The sequence below is a fragment of the Thamnophis sirtalis genome, unplaced genomic scaffold (genome assembly GCF_051295495.1).
Source record: "Thamnophis sirtalis isolate CommonGarterSnake01/CBP01778 unplaced genomic scaffold, rThaSir2_p1.2 scaffold_13, whole genome shotgun sequence".
Classification (NCBI taxonomy): domain Eukaryota; kingdom Metazoa; phylum Chordata; class Lepidosauria; order Squamata; family Natricidae; genus Thamnophis; species Thamnophis sirtalis.
This window is the reverse complement of record NW_028261393.1, coordinates 25,333,088-25,353,822: the sequence shown is the minus strand read 5'-3', so window position 1 is coordinate 25,353,822 and position 20,735 is coordinate 25,333,088. Positions and strand designations below refer to the sequence as shown.

Sequence of the window (20,735 nt, the reverse complement as noted above, 5' to 3'; positions counted from 1 at the left end):
ACCCAGCTGAAAATTGCTGAGATTAAGAAACACTGGTTATAAGATTTCATGAAAATTTATTCTGGAAGATTCATAGAACATCTACAGAATGCCAATTTTGCACTGGAAATAGAAATGTTGCAACTCTCTCCATTTTGCCATTTTCCAGCAAACATTTTAATAATATTGAGGCATCTTGGGAGAATGCTTGTAGCATGACGTTGGTGTTGTTTTGAAAAAAAAAAGCAGCTTTGGCTTCACAATTAAGAAGTGAATAATGCGGGAAATATGATGTTTGAGTTTTCTTCCTTTCAGTTGCCTTTGATCACATACATACCTTGTCAAAAAATGCCCCGCTGAGCTGCTTTTGTGATGTTTTCTCAATCAAAGTCTGGGTTTAGCTAATATGTAACTCCTTTTTCAGCCAGTCTATACAAGTTGAACTATGAATCTGGATTCACATAACATGCTAAAGGATAAAATAAAAAAGAAATGCAGGTTAACCTTAGCTGGACTGTGGGTAATGTGATTCTGCAGCTAACAGAAGTAGAACTGACCTGATTTAAGTGTATCATGTGAATCAATCGGTATATATTTCTTGAATAGATTTTGCCCTCTACGTGATCTCTAGTTGTGTTGGGATACAAGTCTCAGAACTTGTACATTTAAAGCAGTGTTTTTCAACCTTGGTAACTTGAAGATGTGTGGACTTCAACTCCCAGAATTCCCTTGCCAGCTATGCTGGCTGGAGAAATCTGGGAGTCGAAGTCCACATATCTTCAAGCTGCCAAGATTGAGAAAGTCTTGAGAAAGGAGATATTAGTAAAGCATCATTTGTTGTTGTTAGTTGCGAAGTCATGTCTGACCCATCGTGACCCCATGGACAATGTTCCTCCAGGCCTTCCTGTCCTCTACCATCTTCTGGAGTCCATTTACTCTCACGCCTACTGCTTTGGTGACTCCATCCAGCCACCTCATTCTCTGCCACCCTCTTCTTTTGCCCTCAGTCTTTCCCAGCATTCGGCTCTTCTCCAGTGAATCTTTCCTTCTGATTAGGTGGCCAAAGTATTTGAGTTTCCTCTTCAGGCTCTGGCTTTCTAAAGAGCAGTCAGGGTTGATCTCCTCTAAGGCTGACTAGTTTGATTGCCTTGCGATCCAAGGGACTCACAGGAGTCTTCTTCAGCACCAGAGTTCAAAGGCCTCCATTTTTTGGCGCTCAATCTTTCTTATGGTACATTGCAATTGGGAAAACCATAGCCAAAGCATCCGTAATGAAGGAAAATATGGACAAGATTGAGAAGATAAATACTTACATTAAATGCTTTTGAAGGGAGGGAAGATGTTTCTTAGAAAAAATGTAATCAGACCCAAAATTGTGACAGAGGAATATACAGAAATAGGGGCATTTTTAGCTCTAGATCTAGCAAAGCTGCACCAAATGCATTTATGGCAATGTTACTGCTTGTTATCTCAATAACTGAGTCATCTGGATATGCTAGCTCTGTTAGTTTTCGGTTTCAGGCTGCCTGGCTAAGTTTGCATAATATTTGAAGTTCAAAGCTTTTAACAAAATGAACAAATTTATTGCTCCTGCTAGCAGGATTCATTTCTCCAAAGCCACAAAAACAGCAATCGTTGAGACAAAAAAAGTAGGGTCACTCAGAGAATGAGATAGCCAGTACCTAAATTTGATAAATAATTAAACAAACAATGCAACAAAATAAGTCTTTTTCAGCTAAAGCAGGGGTGTCAAATTCAAGTCCAAGGGATATTTTAAGGCTGAGATTGTTTTTCCACCCATCCTCTTAATACCAAGAGAATTAAGGTGGAACCAATTTAAGTTTCTAATATTCTCTTCCTGTCCCAGGCTTAACTGAGGTAAGATACTCCCAGGAAAGAAGGAGTGCATTTCAGAGGAACAAGAGACAACTCAGATAGCTTGTGTGAGAGACAGAGGATGAAGACAGCTCCTCCGTAATAGTGTAGAAGGCTGGTAATTTGCTTTAGTTTGGCAAGATTCTGTCTATAAGTGAGGAACAATAAAGAAACCTGCTTCGAAGAATAGCAATAGTACTTACACTTCTATACCACTTTATAGTGCTTAACAGCCTTCTCTAAGCAGTTTACAGAGTGAGCCTCTTGCCCCCAACAATCGGAGTCTTCGCCTTGGAAGGATGGAAGGATGAGTCAACGTTGAGCCTGGTGAGATTTGAACTACAGGCAGCCAACAGTCAGCAGAAGTAGCCTGCAGTACTGCACTCTAACCACTGTGCCACCATGGCTCATAGAATAACAGTGTGTTTTTCTTAGTTTGTGGAGGCTGATAACAAGCGTTCTGGGATTAGAAGAACTGATTCTGGAGTACATATTATGACTTCCAGGAAGGTATTCTGCCACCCACTGAGCTGTTACAAGACAGGTCCTCCTGAATTCATTCTGAGAATTTTGGATGTCAATCACTTCTTCCTGAAGCAGTGCAGAATATTTACCGTTTCTACTCTTGCATCCTAGAAAGCCCCCTTTGAACATTAAATATCGTTTAGATCTCCAGCAGGGCAAGGATTGGCTTTCACTGTATCCAGGGGTGGGCTGCTGGAGGTCTGCACTGGTTTAGTTAGTTGGTTTACTTTATTGTCATTGCACCTTGTACAACGAAATTAAATGCAATCTTCAGTGTACAATGACAGTTGGGCAATCCTCTAGCTAGGATTCTGCCCAGTTCGGCAAACCCCCAAATGCCACCCTTGGCTGACCACGCCTGCCATTCCCCTCTTACCCCTCCACCCCAGGAATCTCCACACAGCCCTTTCACCATGCCAGATAAGTGCAGGGCCCCATGCAGAGACTCAGGGAGTGGGGAAATGAGCCTACCGGAGGTTCTGGAAATTCAAAAACGGGCCTGCTTCTGGCCTCTGGAGAGCTTCTGGAGCCTGGGGGAAGCAGTTTTCGCCCTTCCAGAGGCTCGAGGAAAGCCTCTGGAGCCTGGGGAGGGTGAAAAACACCTTCCTCCTGATAGGCCACACCCACCATGGCCACGCCCACCCAGCAACGGGGCAGCAAACCCATTGCTGCTATTTTTGAAGCCCACCCCTGACTGTATCTGGTGGTTGGTATTGGTCATCCAACAGTACAAATAGAACGCTCTGACATGAACTTTAACAAGCAGAAAGGGTTGGCATTTATAAACCCTAATTATTTTTAATGAAACAAAAAACAAACAAACCAATAAAAATTCACCAGCAAAAGCATCCAGGATGTATCTTCAGTAATGGGCATTTTGACCTTTTCTAAAATTCAGGCAATCCCTTGTTCATTTTATCCTTCTGGAACAGAACAGAAAGCAACAGACACCTTCCTGCCAGGCAGAGTCAACTTCTGGGGGAAATAATTGTATTATAAACATTGTGTGCCAGTTTATTGTGGTGTAATGCCATTGTGGTGTGGTGGTACAGGGGTTGAACCAGGAGTGGAGAGACCAAGATGCATGTCAAACTCGTAAAGCATCTCCATGTCTGTTATTGAGTTGCCATGTGAGGAAAGGGGGGGGGGAGCACATTCCACACATACCTTTGGCTAGAGTCAGATTTCAGATTACCACAGCAGGCTTGTGAGGCGTGGAATTCCTCAGCCTGCTGGAGCACTTGGTTGGATAATGTGATTTATGACACAGACTGAAGGGAGGGGGAAAACAGGGGCAAAGTTCAGCTGTAACTTACATGAGGTCAGATCTGACTCCACTTGGGTATTGCCGAAATGTTGTTCCTAATAAATGGCTGAATTTCTTTCGAAACTTGGCTCGAGGCTCATGAATTAATTAGGGCATCTTTTGGAAACCTCCCTCAACCATGAAAACTCCCTAGAAAAGTTGGCATTAGTTACACATTACTGGGTTGTCGTTGTAAGAATAAAAAAATGGGAAATGTCCCTTGCTTCCTCCTCTCCCAACTTATCTACAAAGCTTCCATGAGGAATAGTCTAGTCTTCCGCTGGATAAAGACACTTGGATCTCATCTAAATTAGGCTCTGACTGGGCAGGTTCAGTTGAGTTGGTTTTTTCCTGTTGCCTGGAAAGTGTCTTACAGAAGTGGACAGGATCTTCACAATTGTTACTTGGTCCACCTCCTTATTAGATCCATGACCCTCCTGGTTAATTAAGGCCTCCCAGGTGATGATGTATGATGCATCCATGATGGTAAATTCATGCCCAAGAGATGAAATGATTCTTCCTCCAGCACTGCAAGGGTGTTGGTGGTGGAACCTCAAGAAAGCATTGCTGGATCTAACAGTTCTGGAGAATTTTCATTCAGTCTCCATTCCTCCTTGTCCAGGTATATATTAAGAACCATGGTGGCACAGTGGTTAGAACGCAGTACTGCAGACTATTTCTTCTGATCACTGGCTGCCAGCAGTTCGGCAGTTCGGGTCTCACTGGCTCAAGGTTGACTCATCCTTCCATCCTTCCAAGGTGGGTAAAATAAGGACCCCGATTGTTGGGGGCAATACAGTAGAACCTCTAGTCACAACCATAATTTGTTCCATAACTTTGGTCGCAAACCAATTAGGTTGTGAACTGAACCTAATTTTGGAAATTTGGCACTTACAAAAAAAATGGCACAGAAGGGGAAATCAGTTGCAGGAAAAAAATTGTGAATTTTTTAGTCAGAACCCAATTTGGTCGTGGTCAGAAGCGTTCATGATCAGAGGTTCTACTGTATGCTAATTCTGTAAACCATTTAGAGAGGGCTGTAAAGCACTGTGAAGTATATAAGTCCAAGTGCTATGGCTGTAGTTCCAGGGAGTTAGCTGGACCCATGTTGATACGGCTTCAGGTCAGAGCATATAGTATATAGTAATATATACTATAAGTATATAGCAATAGCACTTAGACCAGTGATGGCTAACCTTTTTGGCATGGAGTGCCGAAAGCGCATGTGCACCCATAATGAAATGCATGTGTGATGCCCCCGTGCATGTGCGCATGACCCACACACACTCCTGCACCCGCACATGCATGCATGACCCCCTGCATATGCCTCCCCATGCATGCACTCTCCCTCTCCGCATGCACATGCATTTCCCGCATGCGTGGCAGAGACCCAAAAACCAGTTGGCCAGCAGGAGGCATGCACGCATGCGCAGCAGAGCTGAGCTAGGGCAACAGTTTGTGGGCCTGCAGAGGGGGCTCTGCATGCCACCTGTGGCACACGTGCCATAGGTTCACCATCACAGAGTTAGACTTATATACCGCTTCACAGTGCTTTACAGCCCTTCTCTAAGTGGTTTACAGAGTTAGCATTTTGCCTCCAACAATCTGGGTCCTCATTTGACCCACCTCAGAAGGATGGAAGGCTGAGTCAACTTTGAGCCTGGTGAGACTTGAACTGCTGAACTGCAGCTAGCAGGCAGCTGGAGTATCCTACAGTACTGCACTCTAACCACTGCAGCCACTGCGGCTCAGAGAGATCTCAGTATAGAGAGTACTGATCACATTATTTTTCAGCCCAAAGCACTTTCCCTGCCTCTGTTGTTAACAGAGGGACCAACTTCTCCTCCTTCATGTCTCCTGCTCTTCTCTTGCAGCTTCTCCCATCTGGTCCGCAGCCAGTGAGGTCTACCCAGGTGGCCATGCTGAATGGGGAGACGAGCAGCTCTGCAGCCAGGAATGTGGTCCGCAGCTCCAGCATCAGTGGAGAAATGTACAACATAGAGAAGAGCAATGGTGGCAATTCCGATTCGGCCAGTCTCTCCTCCACTAAGAAGCGGCGATCCAGCCTGGGGGCCAAGATGGTGGCTATTGTGGGGCTGTCCCAGTGGAGCAAGAGTACTATGCAGCTCAATCACCCTGGTAAGAAACGTCATGATATGACTGAGCCTTCCTTGTACTGCTCTGCAACTGTCACTTGGTTGCTCCGCAAGTCTTTGGTTGGGTTGGTTGACCCAAGAACTGGAATCCCATGTAAACTCCAGCCATAATGACCTTGGCTTGGCTTTGGCTTTGGCCAAAGTTAATGAAGCTTTGATTAACTTGGTCAAGCTTTGACCAAGTTAATCTGGGATGTAAATTCTGGAACCTCTGAAGCAGAGGTGGGTTGCTCCCAGTTCGGGAGAAGCAGTAGTGGTAATTGGGCGTGGCTGGCCATGCCCCTGAACTGGCTTGCTCCGACGCTTGCCCTGCCTCGTCTTCGCCATGTGCATCCACACAACTGCCTCCTAATGCCTACACACAGCTAAGCAGCATGGGCTGCTTAGGGAGCCCTGAGACTTCGCAACCACCGCTTCCTAAGTGGGATCAAGCCTCCCCACCACGTCGATGCACAGAGGCAGGTGGCAGCAGTTTCGTTTGCTGCCTGCGAGCTCTGGGGGGGGTGTGGATGGGTGGGTGAGCAGCCAAACAAGCATGCCAAGATCTGCCGGCTGCCTCTAATCTGCAGTTTGCTCGTGAGCAAGTTTACTCATCAGCAGGGTACTGTCAGCTGTCAGATTTCTGGCTTGCTTGATCAGCTGCTGCCCCCCTTCCTCCTGCAGCTGACAGGCAGTGAACAAAACCACACACTCTTCAGACCCTCCAGTTCTCCTGTGTTCAACTCAGCGTGGCTCAGGTTGCTGCTTTCTTTGGCCTTTTTTTAAAAAAAGTTTTACAGTATATTTTATTTCCCATCTCCAATCTGAAACATAAATTTGCCAAGCCATGCCCACAAAATAAGCCACGCCCACAGAACTGCTAGTAAAAAACAATTTTTATTTATTTATTTCTACATCAAACTTTTAAACTTTTTCATTTAATTTTGACTCCTGTACTTCACTCTCTGATATAAAAGAAAAAGAAAAAAAATGAGCAAGAGAATGCTCGATTCACATCAAAAGGTTTTAGGCAGAAAGGCTGAATAAATGTAATGGGTTTTGAACACATCTCAATTGTTAATTGATAAGGTACTTATAATCTGTCTCATGTGCATCCTGTATCTGTATAAACATTCTTCTCTTCATTTCCTCCCTTCCCCCCTTTAAATCCTACATCAGTTTAGCCACTTTATACATGTGATCAAATGAGCTGCAGCTCAAGAAAGCTTTAACCCATTTAATGAGTTAGCTGGAAAAGGGGCTACGCTCTGATATTTTTTTGTCCCCATAGACCAACTAAGTTCTCCTCCTACAAGGCAAACATAAACTCCTATTCTCCAAAGCACCTGGGATATGACAGGAAGCAATGGATGGAAATTTCCTGACAGTTAGAAACAATTGACCAGTGGAACAACTTGCCTCCAGAAGTTGTGAACGCTCCAACACTGGACGTTTTTAAGAAGATGTTGGATAATTATTTGTCTGAAGTGGTGTAGGGTTTCCTGCCTAAGCAGGGGGTTGGACTAGAAGACCTCTAAGGTCCTTCCAACTCTGTTATTGTATTCTCTTCTCTTCTCTTCTAAATTCTATTCTACTCTACTCTAATCGTATGATTTTAAAGGTAAATTATTATTAAAGGGAGAAAAGCTTTCTTTCTTTGAAGTAACTCCTCTATAAGCAATGGATTCTACAGGTGAAATGACAGTGAGATTCAGAAGATATTTGGTTATTAAACTCATTAAGTTTTTAATGGTCTCATTTGTATTGCTTATGGCCAGAGATTGTATTGTTTGGTTTATGACAGTACAATTATTTTTGGTATTTGGGTCTTGATTACAGTTGAGAGCAGACCTTTCAATCTAACTCCCAATACTGGCCATAAAAATAGTGCCCCATTTGAAAAGCTAGGATAATGCAGAATCAACAATGAAAGCCACCAGCAGCACATTGGAGGAGAGAAGAGGACGACTCGAATGAAAAGAGAAATATCTTTACATTTCCCAGGAAAATCACTCCAGAAGCAGAAATACCTCGGCCTGGATCAGGGGTGTCAAAGGGGTGTTAAGATCTGGCCCACAGGATCGCCCGGAAACAGTGCGTGTGGCCCTCCCGAGCTGTGTTTTCGCTGGCAGGGGGTTGCAGGCAGCCAAAGATGGAGCTTGGGTGCCCTTTTTTTACTGGCAGAGCACTAGGGCCACCACAGTAGAGGTGGTATTCAGCAGGTTCTGACCAGTTCTGGAGAACCGGTAGCGGAAATTTTGAGTAGCTTGGAGAACCAGCAAACCCCACCTCTGGCTGGCCCCACCCCCATCTATTCTCTGCCTCCTGAGTCCTGGCTGATTGGAAGGAAATGGGGATTTTGCAGTATCCTTCCCCTGCTACATCCACAGAACCGGTAGTAAAAAAATGTGAATTCCACCACTGGTAGTGCCCATTATTTGCATTGGAGGGATGCCAAACTCACCACACCAAATATAATTTTAAAAATCACATAATTATTGGTAGAAAAGAGGCAGCCAACATATACAAAACAGTTGATCTTTAGGCTTGGAAATGAGATGAGACATACCGTATATTAATGCAATTCTGTACGATAGAATTTGTATTTGTATTTTGTATTTCCTTTTCATACTAACAGAACATTCTTTGCATGTTTGGGTCAAATACAAATTTTGGGGCCATGGCTCAGGTTTCACACTCTGACGGGCCAACCTATCACATTCTGCTGCTCTACAACTCATCTGTCCTTTTCTTAACTCTGTTTGCATTTTGTCCCCTTTCCCTCCCCCCACGTGCAATGATTCTCCTTGAGAAAAAAAAATCCATCCTGCTGTTTTCTATCCAGCAGACCCTGAAGGTGTTTTTGTTCTTGCTGAGTGGTGAGCATCGGGATCAACTGACGCTAGTTGGCACCTTGCTTGGCAAGCCACTGCTTTCTCCCAGGGTATTTGGAAGAGTTGGAAGGTTAATTGACACCTCATGTTCCCTCCATCACCTGCACTTCTCTTGCCAGAAGAGCGATCAAATTATGATCATCCAAGGAATGGGATCCCATTGCTCTTGTAGCCACCAGAATTTGATAGTTAACCTCCAAAAACAATATTTCTATGGCTGATTTTGTGTGTTTAACCAGTTGTCACCTGCCCATCCTGAAGAGGAAACTCAAGTACTTTGGCCACCTAATGAGAAGAACCTGGAGAAGAGCCTCATGCTGGGAAAGACTGAGGGCAAAAGTACAAGGAGACAACAGAGAATAAGGTGGCTGGGTGGAGTTACCGAAGCAGTTGGTGTGAGCTTAAATGGACTCCAGAGGATGGTAGAGGAGAGGAAGGCCTGGAGGAACATTATCCATGTGGTCGTGATGGGTCCGATGCAACTTCGCGATTAACAACAACAACCACCTGCCCAAAGTTTTTGTGGCTAGGCAGGCAAAAAACACAAATAAAATGAATTTCAGAGCAGGAATAGGGGCAGTGTAATTACACAACTATCCTGAATGATTTATTAAGAGAAACAGAAGGCCTCTCATGCACCCAAAAAGGTACATCACTGTCCAAATCGGCTACCGGCTCTGCTGGCTGCTGGCAGGCCACAACAGCTGTTTACCTCATGACTGGGGTATTCCCTTAGTAACTGGGGTGTTTGTACTTATGACTGTGGCATTCATATATATGACCACAGCATTGTAAAATTGAGTCAGTCACATGTTTTATGAGGGTCACATGACATACAACCATAATGGGCAGGCTCCATTATGACCATTGTATGTTGAGGACTATAAAAAAAAAGAATAGCCAATATTCTTTTGTGAATCAGTCTTCCATACAGGTAGGCCTTGACCAGTGGTTGGTTCCGGATGCTGTTCCAACCGGTACGGTTGGAATGGGCCCAGCATCACCCAATGGACAAGCATGACGCATACGTCATACTTGCCTGCAACACCTCCTCATGCCTCCGCAATGCTCCAGCTGCTCGGTAGAACGTTGCACAGGCGCCGTACGTGCCATGCACATGCATGGAAGTGCCAAAGGCTTCAAGGACAGGTAAAGAGCGAGGGCAGGCGGCAGAGGTGGGTTCCTGCCAGTTCTTACCTCTTCTATAGAAGAAATTCCACAAATCTACAGTGCCGTTTAGAACCGGTTCCAGCTCCCTCCCTCCGCCCGTCTGCACATCATCAAGATGAAGAGCGAGAGGAGAAATTCTGGGAGTTGAAGTCCACAAGTCTTAAAGCTGCCAAGTTTGAACACCCCTGAATTTTTTTTCTAAAGGGTTAGGGGTGCAAAGGTCTTATAACATGACAGCTTTAAGACTTGCGTGCTTCAAATGCCAGAGGTCCTGAGCCAACATTTTGGTTGCTAAGCAAGAGCATTGTTAAGTGAGTTTCACCACATTTTACAAGTTGGCCATGCCCACCCAGTCACATGACTGCAAAGCCACTCCCACTCGGTCACATGGCTGGCAAGCCACTCCCACCCGGTCACATGGCCAGCAAGCCACTCCAACCCAGTCACATGGCTGGCAAGCCACTCCCACAAAGCAGGCCACACCTACAGAAGAGGTTCTAAAAATTTTTGAAACCCACCACTGATGGGCAGGTTGGCCTCCGGAGCATTATACCAGAACGGTACCCGGTGCTCCGGGCAGGCTCCAGTATGACTGTACCGGGGCGTACCCCCTGCAACCCACCACTGGCCTTGACTTACAGCAGTTCATTCTGTGACTGCTCAAAGTTACAACGGCACTGAAAAAAGTTACATGACCATTTTTCACACATGACCATTGCACCATCCCCGTCACAGTTTTTGTGACCTTCTGAAAATCAACGGGGAAGCCAGATTTGCTTAACAATCGTGTTACTTACTTAAAAACTGCAATGATTCACTTAACCACAGTGGCAAGAAAAGTCGCAAAACCCACTTAACAAATGTTTTACTCGGTAACATACATTTTGGGCTCAAGTGTGGTGATAAGTCGAGGACTACTTATATTTCATATTATTAATCTACAAAAGAAATCTTTAAATAGAACTACTGAAGGGGTTTGGGAAATGCTTTTCCAAAACTAAAAAGGTTTGTCAGCTGTGGATGCTGGAGGAAAAATTTATGTGCCCAAGGGGGGAAAAAAAACCTCCTCAGTATGAAGAGACAATTATAATCTTGGTGACTCGCCTTGCATTATTTTGTTCTGGTTCTGGTAGGCATTTTATGGCTCAGCTGCTATTTGAAAAGAAGTTTATTTGGAGCCCTATTAGACTCTTGCGTTTGAGATGTTCCAAAAAGGTTGTAATTATGTTCAGAAAAGCTAAGAAAAGAAATAGGGGGAAATCATAAATAGAGAGGTGGGAAATAATAAGAATCCATGCTAATTCAGCTATATAATAACACTGGAGAAGATTTTGGGATATTAACAAACAAATAAAAAAAACCCTTTGAACCATCGTGACTGCACAGAAGAAAGAACAGAGAAGGCTGCTATTTTTCATGTATAGAGATTTTATTAAAAGTTTTAAAGGGAACATAAAATGTAACAAAACTCTATGTAGAATAAAGAAAGAAAAAGAGGGAGAGAAAGGAAAAAGTGCAGAGAGAAAAGATAAAAAGAAATAGAAAAAAGCTTCCAATTTTCTTTGTGGGAAAGTATGATTGTAAAGGTTCCTTACTGTGTGAATACAAAAACCCTCACTTTTTCTATTATGTATTTTTTTCTAATAATCAAAACCACAAGTTTTGTTCCATCTTGAAAGTCTGGAATAGTTATAAAGTAAGAATGGCTCCTAAAATTCCTTTATGTTTGCAGGCCTGAAAATAATTTCTATAAAAAAGGCATTTTTAGAACAGAAATGACACAAACTTGGTTTATGTATTCTGATTTATTGACTTTCTCTGAAAGTAAACCTTAACATGATTGTTAAGTTGTATAAATTCCTCTTGCAAATGAATATGGAGGAGAACGGAGGAGATGATTAGGCTGATGTTTGATCAATAGGAGTATATGTTGGGTAAAAACTGAAATTTACATTGAAGTATAACTTAAAAGAGAATTTTGAAAAAATGATGTACCACTGGCATATAGCACCTGATAAAGGTGATTATACTAGGGATGCGGTGGCTGTGACTAAGACGCTGAGCTTGTTGATCAGAAAGGTCAGCAGTTTGGTGGTTTGAATCCCTAGTGAGCTCCCATTACTTGTCCCAGTTTCTGCCAACCTAGCAGTTCAAAAACATGTAAAAATGCAAGTAGAAAAATAGGAACCACTTTGGTGGGAAGGTAACAGCGTTTCATGTGCCTTCAGCATCTAGTCATGCCGGCCACATGACCATGGGGACGTCTTCAGACAGTGCTGGCTCTTTGGCTTTGAAACGGAGATGATCACCGCCCCCTAGAGACGAGAACGACTAGCACATATATGCGAGAGGAATCTTTACCTTTAAATTGTCAGAGCTGTATGCAGATGTGTCAAATGTATGTTGGAAAGATATACAGTCTGAAGGGTGTTTTTATCTAGTGGACATATAAGAAAGACTCACACATATTCACAATGCAAGAATGGATGGTGAAAATGAATGGAGTTTGGGTGGAGGTGGCAAAATTGACTCTTTTGATTAAAAAAAAAGACTTCATCCAGCTTCGTTTCTATTTGCAAACATTTTTGGAACTGGAATAAATGAAATTTTCACCTTGTTTACGATGATAGAAAGGCTGTTTGTTATAGTTTATTCCAGTTCAAAGGGTTGTTGATTTTTAGATTTCTATCTGTACGGAAGAAAGTCAAGGTTATTTTTTTCAATAACTTCCCCCCTTTTTTGTTTGCTGTTGCTTTTTTCCTACCTCTTTCTTTTTTCCATTTAATTTTTTTTCTGTGCCTTTTTGCATTTTATTCTCTTTTTTTGAAAAATCTGAAAGGGGTTTCCAGGCAGCCATAAATGTGGAAATTGTCTTTTCTTTAATCAAGGAAAACCATTTAGCCATCTTGGCAAGCTTTATCAACTTCACCAACCATTCCTGTATTGTGGGTTGTGTTGAACTTTTCCACTTTTGAACATATTGTAATTGCGGTTGTCATATATAAAAACAGAATTTTGCCTGTCCATTAATCCCAACAGAAAAATCTCTGATTTTGTTCATCCTCAAAAGGATTATAATTAGGGCATAATCATCCATCTGGTCCATCCACCTTTCCTGTTTACTCTTTTTAATAGCTTTCAAAATTTCTTGTTATAGTTCATTGTTTGTCTTGTATTTCTGTAAACCTTGGTAGATTGTGTTTTCTGAGATATTGCTCTCTCCCCCCCCCCCCGAAATATCATGCCCTCTGTATAAATTAGACTGATGATAAAATATTTAATATACCCACATCAGGTGTTAGTTTACTATTTCCCTCTGGTAATTTCAATATGATTTTCTTTTTGTAATTTATAAGTGGGCCACTTAAATGGTTTATTAGAAAATTCAAAACCAATTTGTTTCGCATAATTCAATTTTGTTCCTATTTTTCTTATTGTCGTTGATAGCTGTTGCTGTAAAATCTTAATTTGTTGAGAATACTTGTGTTCCCTGCAAAGTCTTTAATTCTTCTTTTCTTTTTATCTCAGCCAAGGAAGCTTTTTACTATCTGATGTATATTTTGCAGCTAGTGCTTTTTACAACAGACATGTATTCATTACAGCAAGTAGAAACCCCTACAGTAACTGAAAAAGCTAGAGGAGGCTGCTTAAAAAAAATCAGAAAATCCAGGGCTTTACGCTGAAGAGAAGAATTGCGGAGTGGGGGGAAGAGAAATGCAGAATAATACAATGGTAAACCAGTTCCATACTGTAGAGTTACGGTAGAACTGTTAGCAGAGTTGTTAAGACATAATAAAAGAGAAATAAAAATGATAATAATAAAATTATATTAAATTAATAAATATTTTTAATTTTTATAATTAGAGATGTTAAGACTATTGTAGTGCCAATAAGAGACAAGAAACATATGTCATACATTGAATGACATAAACAAGTAGCTGGCACTGTGCACAGGATATGGTCTATAGAGTCTACTAAATACAAATAGGAGATTCCACAGAAGGTTGTGGAACAAAGGTGGGCTAAGATCCTGTGGGATTTCTAGATCCAGATGGACAGGTGGGTAACTAGCCAATCAACCAGACATTGTAGTAGTAGATAAAGAGCAGAAGACAGCAGTGGTAATAGCTGTAGCAGAGCCAAGCAAAAGCAACATCAGGAAGATGATATATGAGAACCTGGAGAAGGTTATCAACTGCTGTGATTCACTTAACAACTGTGGCACAAAAAGGCATAACATGTGGCAATGTTCACTTAACAAATGTTTTGCTTAGCAACAACAATTTTGGCCTTGTAAGTTGAGGACTATCTAAATATACTTGGGACTCAATGGAACTCTTCTGATCCCTTAACTGTGTCAATTGATCCATTTTAATATTCTCATGACACGTCTCTACTTGAGTCAGCTAAGGAGGTCTGGGAAAAGGGCCAGAGTCTCTCAGAAAGCTTGCCAAACAGGTAATGTTCATACAACACAGTCAACTTGGTGATTGATTGATTGATTGATTGATTGATTGAATGACTAGATTGAATCAGTCCAATTTCTTGTTCATAATGAGCTGATTAGTCCAATGTTAATAGTTGCCAAGTTTGGCATGTTAAAGCTTTCTCAGTGTACATCAGTCCTTGAGGCTACTCCACCTTATATACAGAATCAGGGTGAAGAATCCAAGGCCTTCAGGCTGGTAAGCCCCCCCCCCCCACCAAACACTTCACTGCATCCTCTATTCATTTTCCCATTATGTGCTTTTTAACAAATGGTTAAACCTCAGCAGAATACTTTCCCACCTTCTAATATCTCATTTTAATTTTCAGTTGTAGATGGATTAATTCACGGATCCCTTATAGCTCCCCAGCTCCAATTTGGTGACTTCAGAGACCCTCTAGATTGCTTTGCTAAAACTCAGTAGCCAAATTGCTGATTTTCAGCTGCCCAGCTCAGCAATCTGTCTTGGGGAGAAGAGGCGTACAAGGTCCCAAATAAGTGGCAATAACATATTTTGTGGCGATGTGGTAGAATTCAGTTGGAAGGAAGAGAACGGAGAAGAATCCGGGTTCAAGCAATATCCAAAAGGACTGTTGTAATGAACACAGAAGGTCTTAATTAGCAATAGCACTTATATGCAATCCCATATCTCCTTATAACACTCTCTGAGTCCTCATTTTACCAGCCTTGGAAGGATGGAAGGATGAGTCAACCTTGAGCCAGTCAAGACAAACTCTGGGCTGTGGGCAGAATTAGCCTGCAAAACTGCATCCCAACCACTGTGTCACCAGGGCTCTTGGCAATTAATCTTCCAGCTCTACCCCAATGTTCGTATACCTCCATTTGGGATGTTCAGCACCATGGACAGGGCAGTAGACAGCCCAATTGAAAAATGACTGGGGAGATGAGTAAAAAATGCATAAGATGATGGGAGTTCAAAACTGTTGTCTGGCTCCATCTCAAAGGGACCCCCACCCCTCACCTTCACAGCCCACTGAATTGGCAGATTCAAAATATCTGCAGCTTATAGGCACAGCGGGAACTGAATGATATCATAGATCTTATCCAGAGGTTTGGTAACTGACGTACAGTAGTACATGAGAATAAAGATTGAATATACATGATACTAAGCATCCAGGGATTTTACTTCCAAACTGAGCTTTCAAATCTGTCTAAGCTATAGCCATCTTTTTTCATGACAGCAGAAGAATTATGTATTACAAAATCTCCTTTGGTATTTATATATATTCTTGTTGAAGGCAGCAGTTTTGCTGTTGAACGGCATAACCCCATAAAAGATTGTTGTTGTTAGTTGCGAAGTTGTGTCCGACCCATCATCACCCCATGGACAACGTTCCTCCAGGCCTTCCTGTCTTCTACCATCCTCCGGAGTCCATTTAAACTCACACCGACTGCTTCAGTGACTCCATCCAGCCACCTCATTCTCTGTCGCTCCCTTCTTCTTTTGCCCTCAATCTTTTCCAGCATGAGGCTCTTCTCCAGTGAGTCCTTCCTTCTCATTAGGTGGCCAAAGTATTTGAGTTTCATCTTCAGGATCTGGCCTTCTAAAGAGCATTCAGGGTTGATCTCCTCTAGGATGGACCGATTTGATTGTCTTGCAGTCCAAGGGACTCGCAGGATCTTCTCCAGCACCAGAGTCCAAAGGCCTCCATTCTTTGGCGCTCAGCCTTCCTTATGGTCCAACTTTCACAGCCATCCATTACAACTGGGAAAACCATAGCCTTGACTATGCGCACTTTTGTTGGCAGGGCGATGTCTCTGCTTTTTCGTGTGTTGCCTAGCTTTCCCATAAAAGAAGCAGCCCACCAATCCAGGACCAAATGAAGGCTGATTTCCCCCCGAGATTAAAAAAAAAACCCACAAAGAAAGCCTCGTGTACTTTAGGGCAAGTGGTTGATTAGAAGACACAGTGATGCTCGGCAAGGTTGAGGGAAGTCAAAGAAAAGCAAGGCAGGTGAATGGACAGGATCAAAGAGATGATGAGAATGTCTTTGGAAAGAACTGTGAGTTATTATCAAAGGAAGGTCAAGAAGGTGAGCGTTGATCTTTGCAGTCACTGAGTGTCAAGTACAATGCCATGGCATCGAAGCCAAACAGATCAAGTTGGTTTGCTGCCTTTGAGAGACATTCTGTGTTTATTGTTTTTTTAAACCCTTGTTTTAGAGAGCCAGTTTGATATAGTGGGTAAGGCTTCAGGCTAGAAGCCAGGAGACTCTGCGTTCTAGTCCTGCCTCAGGCGTGAAAGCCAGCTGGGTGACTGTGGGCCAGTCCCTTTCTTTCAGCCCAATCCACGTCACAAGGTTATTGTTATTGAGGGCGGAAATAGGATCAGAAAGGAGTATTAATTACGTTCACCACCTTGAGTTATTTATAAAAATAATAAAAGGTGGGATTAAACATGAATGAATTTATCACCTAGGACAGTGATGGCCAACCTTTTAGGCACCGAGTGCCCAAACTGTGCATGCATGCCCAAACTGAAAGGTGCATGTGCGAACGCGTGCATGCATGAATGTCTGCCCACATGTGCAGACATGAGTGAACATGCACATGCACGGACATGGATGGTGCATGTGTGGACCTGCACATATGTGCATGCACGCGTAGACATGTGCGCATCCACAGCAGAGACCCAAAGACCCGCTGGCTGGTGGCAGGTGGTACATCTCAACACCAGCAGCGTGGCAAGAGGTAAGATCTTTTTCTTTTGTGAGCTTCTGTTTCGTCGTTTGCATGGAAACAGAAGCTCACGAAAGAAACACCATGGAGATCTGACCTGGGGCGACAGCGCATGTGCCATAGGTTGGCCATCATAGACTGAGAATGTCTCTCTCCTTGGCTGTAAAAATATTTTTAAAAAACGTACAATATTGATTGCTGTATTTCTGTTATCTCCCAAACTGCTCCCTTATTTCTGTGAATTGTCCCCAATAAATATCTAATGGGTTATTATAGCTTACTCAGTGAGTTATATTATGCTGTTGTAAACTGCACTGTATTTATAAAATTTAAAAGAATGAACATTGGGTGCAGACAGAGGCGGAGTACAGGAGGAGAAGTTAAATCTGCTTATCAGAATTTTGCTTTGCTTCTGTGTATTTTGATATAGGTTATACGGATGCATTGGTCCAGTGATGGCTTCTGAATTTTTAAAAAACAGAATTCTGTGCCTATTTATTTATTTTGTTTTAGGCACTGCCCAATTCCCAAGCAACTCTGGCCAACTTGTATGATCAATATTCTTGGCAGGCCTACCATTCCCAAAATAAGCATTTTTGCAGGTTACCTGTGTAGTATATAAATGAACTAACTAGTCTGCCATTGCCTTAGCATTCTCTTTGCAGTGTGACTCACAGTCTGAAGGGCACTGTTGTTCAGTGTACGATCAATGAAGATGAGTCACCATTCAGAAAGCTGGAGGAGATGCCATGTCAGATTAGTCTACTGGCCTCTCTTGTGGTCTTCATAGACATTTGCTTTAGGATCAACAAAACTGTTGTTGCTGTTCCATAGAGCTGTTTGCTTTAGTGCTATAAAAAGTAGAGTGAAACTGATCCACTGCCAGCAGGTCCCTACTTGACCTTCAAACCCATCAAAAGCCTGACCTGCTGTGATGTTCTAGCTGGACATTTTCCAAAAATGTTCTTCACAGGACTGTAGATCCAACCAGGGAAAGAAACAAGAACATGAATTTTGGACATGAGGTATTATGCTTGAGGATTCACATGACCATAGCTACTATTTTGTGCAAAACAAAAGTTTCTGTCTATAGGTCAGTGACCCCCAATTTGGAATCCCCAGGGAAATTCAGCTACAGCCAATGTCATCTGCATAGGCCTTTTGCAACCATGTCAGATTGAGACAAAGGATTTTCATTTTGGTTGACAATGCTTATCGCGTAGAAGAACATCAAATGGCTTCTGGAGACCTCCTGAATGGGTCAAACTGTGGAATGATATTGTGAAGGCAGCTTTATGTAACAAGACATTGAAAAAGAGGATCTTTTTTAAAAAAGTGTTAATTAACTGGGATGTTAATGTCCTTATTCATAAATTATGATTGAACAGCATTATATGAAAGCTTGGATGGACCACAGCCAAGATGACCAAGGTATAAATAATTCATAGGCCTGCAAATAATCGGGAGCCAATGAGACCTGTGTTGTTAAAGCGGCATATAAATTTAATAAATAATAATAATAATAAAAATAATAACAGTTGTCAAGATTTTATTGTAAACACCACTGACGGACTAAAATGTCTCTGCTACTTATCAGGCCAGGTCAGGAAACAGCCAGGATTACAGGAATTCTACTTTATTGTTATAGGGTATGATAAAAGAAATGTAAAAGCTCACCAGTAATTCCAAGGGTGAGCTTCAAAAATTTCAGCAACAGGTTGTCTGCCTGGTTGCTGGGTGGGCGTGGCCATGGTGGGTGTGGCCTAGGTGGGTGTGTCCTAGTCAGCCTCCTGCACCACATGGGGGTGCTGTTTTTGCCCTCCAGAGGCTCCAGAGCTTTCCAGAGGGGGGGAACTGCCTCCACTGGGCTCTGGAGGCCCTCTGGAGGCTGGAAATGGGCCTGTTTCCAGCCTTCTGAAACTTCTGGGAGGCCCATTTTTCCCCCTCCCCAATCCTCCACGCAGGCCCTGCATTTACCTCGCATCAAAAACGGATCACATGGAGACTCCTGGGAGAGGTGGGAGGGGTGGGGCAGAATGGGTGGGGCCAGCCAGGGGTGGAATTTGAAGGTTCTCTGAGCCGGCCATAATGTTAGCTATGGATTCTCCTGAACTCAGGTGAACCCATAGCAGCCAACAGCTCCCCCATCCCTTGAGTGTTTCCTCAAGCCCAGTCCCCCTCTTATGCCAGACAAAATCAAGCTGGGTCTATTTTGAGTTTCATCTCATGTTTTCCCAGAACAGAGTTATTGTTTTTTTCCTTAATGGTTTATCCATTCTTTCTCCAAGGTTATCGCCATATTTCCCTCCCCCAAAATATGGATGAACCATTGAATATGGAATGTTTTTGCCATCTTCTTGAGAGTTAGCAGTGGCCTTGGTCTGCTTTATCATGATTTATTGAAATGGCTCTTCAGAAACCATGGTTCTGAATTAACAGTTCGGTCGGGACTCTCACATGAAGGTTTCATATGAACCTGAATCCTGAGAAGTTGAAAAGGAAGGAGGATGTTTTGTAGATGTTAAGAGTTGCAATAGATTTTAGATTAGAAAGCTGATGAATTGGACAGACTTAAGTCAGCTTGAATCCCTCTATCTTTGAGTAGTCAGCTGCCGCTTCTGTAGCTCCCACTCCTAATCTATGGCTTATCTTCAAATGTCGTGATTTCTGACCATTTCAGTAGATCAGTGTTTCTCAACTTTGGCAAAGTTTGAGTAGATTTCAACATGCTGGTTGGGGAATTCTGGGATTGAAGTCCAGTCCTTTAAAAGTCCTTGTGGTTGACAAAAAATACAGTAGGTAGATGTTATAGGTACGTGATGGCGACCTATGGCACGTGGAGCCATATCTGAGGGCACCTGAGGCATTGCCTTATGTCAGCTCCAGCGCGCATGCGCACGCTGCCCAGCTGATTTTTGGCCTTCTGGAGGGCAGGGAGAGGCCGTTTTCATCATTCCCAGGCTTCAGGGCCATGGCCCAATGGGCTACCGGAGGTCCAGAGGCTTCAGTGAGGCCTGCGCTCATGTTGGGGGGGAGTGCAGGGGGGTTGTGTGTGCATGCACAGGGGATAGGGCGTTGCATTATGGGTGTAGGCACGCACACGCACCCGAGCAGAAAAACATTTGCCATCACTTTTATAGGGACTCCTCAACTTATGACTGGTTGATTAATGACTGTTTGAGGTTATGATGGACAAACCCAAAAGGTACCGTACTTGTGACCTGGTTCCAAAGTTCTGACAGCTGCTCCCTCCCTGCAGTCACATGACTGCATTTTGGGCACTGGGCCTGTGTCTACGGACCCTCAGCAGTCTCCTGCCCTTATAGGACAATTTATGGTATTTTTGTCGAAAACCAGTATTTCCTCCCAGGTTTTAGCAAAAGCACTGCACCCCTTAGAGAAGGATGGGTTGACTTGTCAATTGCAGCAGTTGTCTACCGTATTTTTCGGGGTATAAGATGCACCTTTTTCCCTCAAAAAAAGGCTGAAAATCTGGGTGTGTCTTATACACTGAATACAGCATTTTTTTGCCTCCCGAAACCTCAACCCCTTCACAAAAATGGCCGTACATAGCAGTTAGGGGGCTTTCAGAGTGCTCCTGGGGGCTGGGGAGGGCAGAAATGAGTGAAAAACGGACCGTTTTTTGCTCAATTCCCCCCCCAAGC

The 20,735-nt window shown here is 43.1% G+C and overlaps 1 protein-coding gene across 1 annotated transcript in view; it reads left to right on the top strand.

Annotated features, from left to right (window-relative positions):
* Positions 1-20,735, top strand: part of RIMS3 (regulating synaptic membrane exocytosis 3) — a 77,945-nt gene that overhangs the window by 37,527 nt on the left and 19,683 nt on the right. The window contains exon 2 of the mRNA XM_087727705.1: positions 5,560-5,824. Coding sequence (XP_087583831.1) covers positions 5,560-5,824 — 265 coding nt within the window. The remainder of the gene's footprint in view (positions 1-5,559; positions 5,825-20,735) is intronic.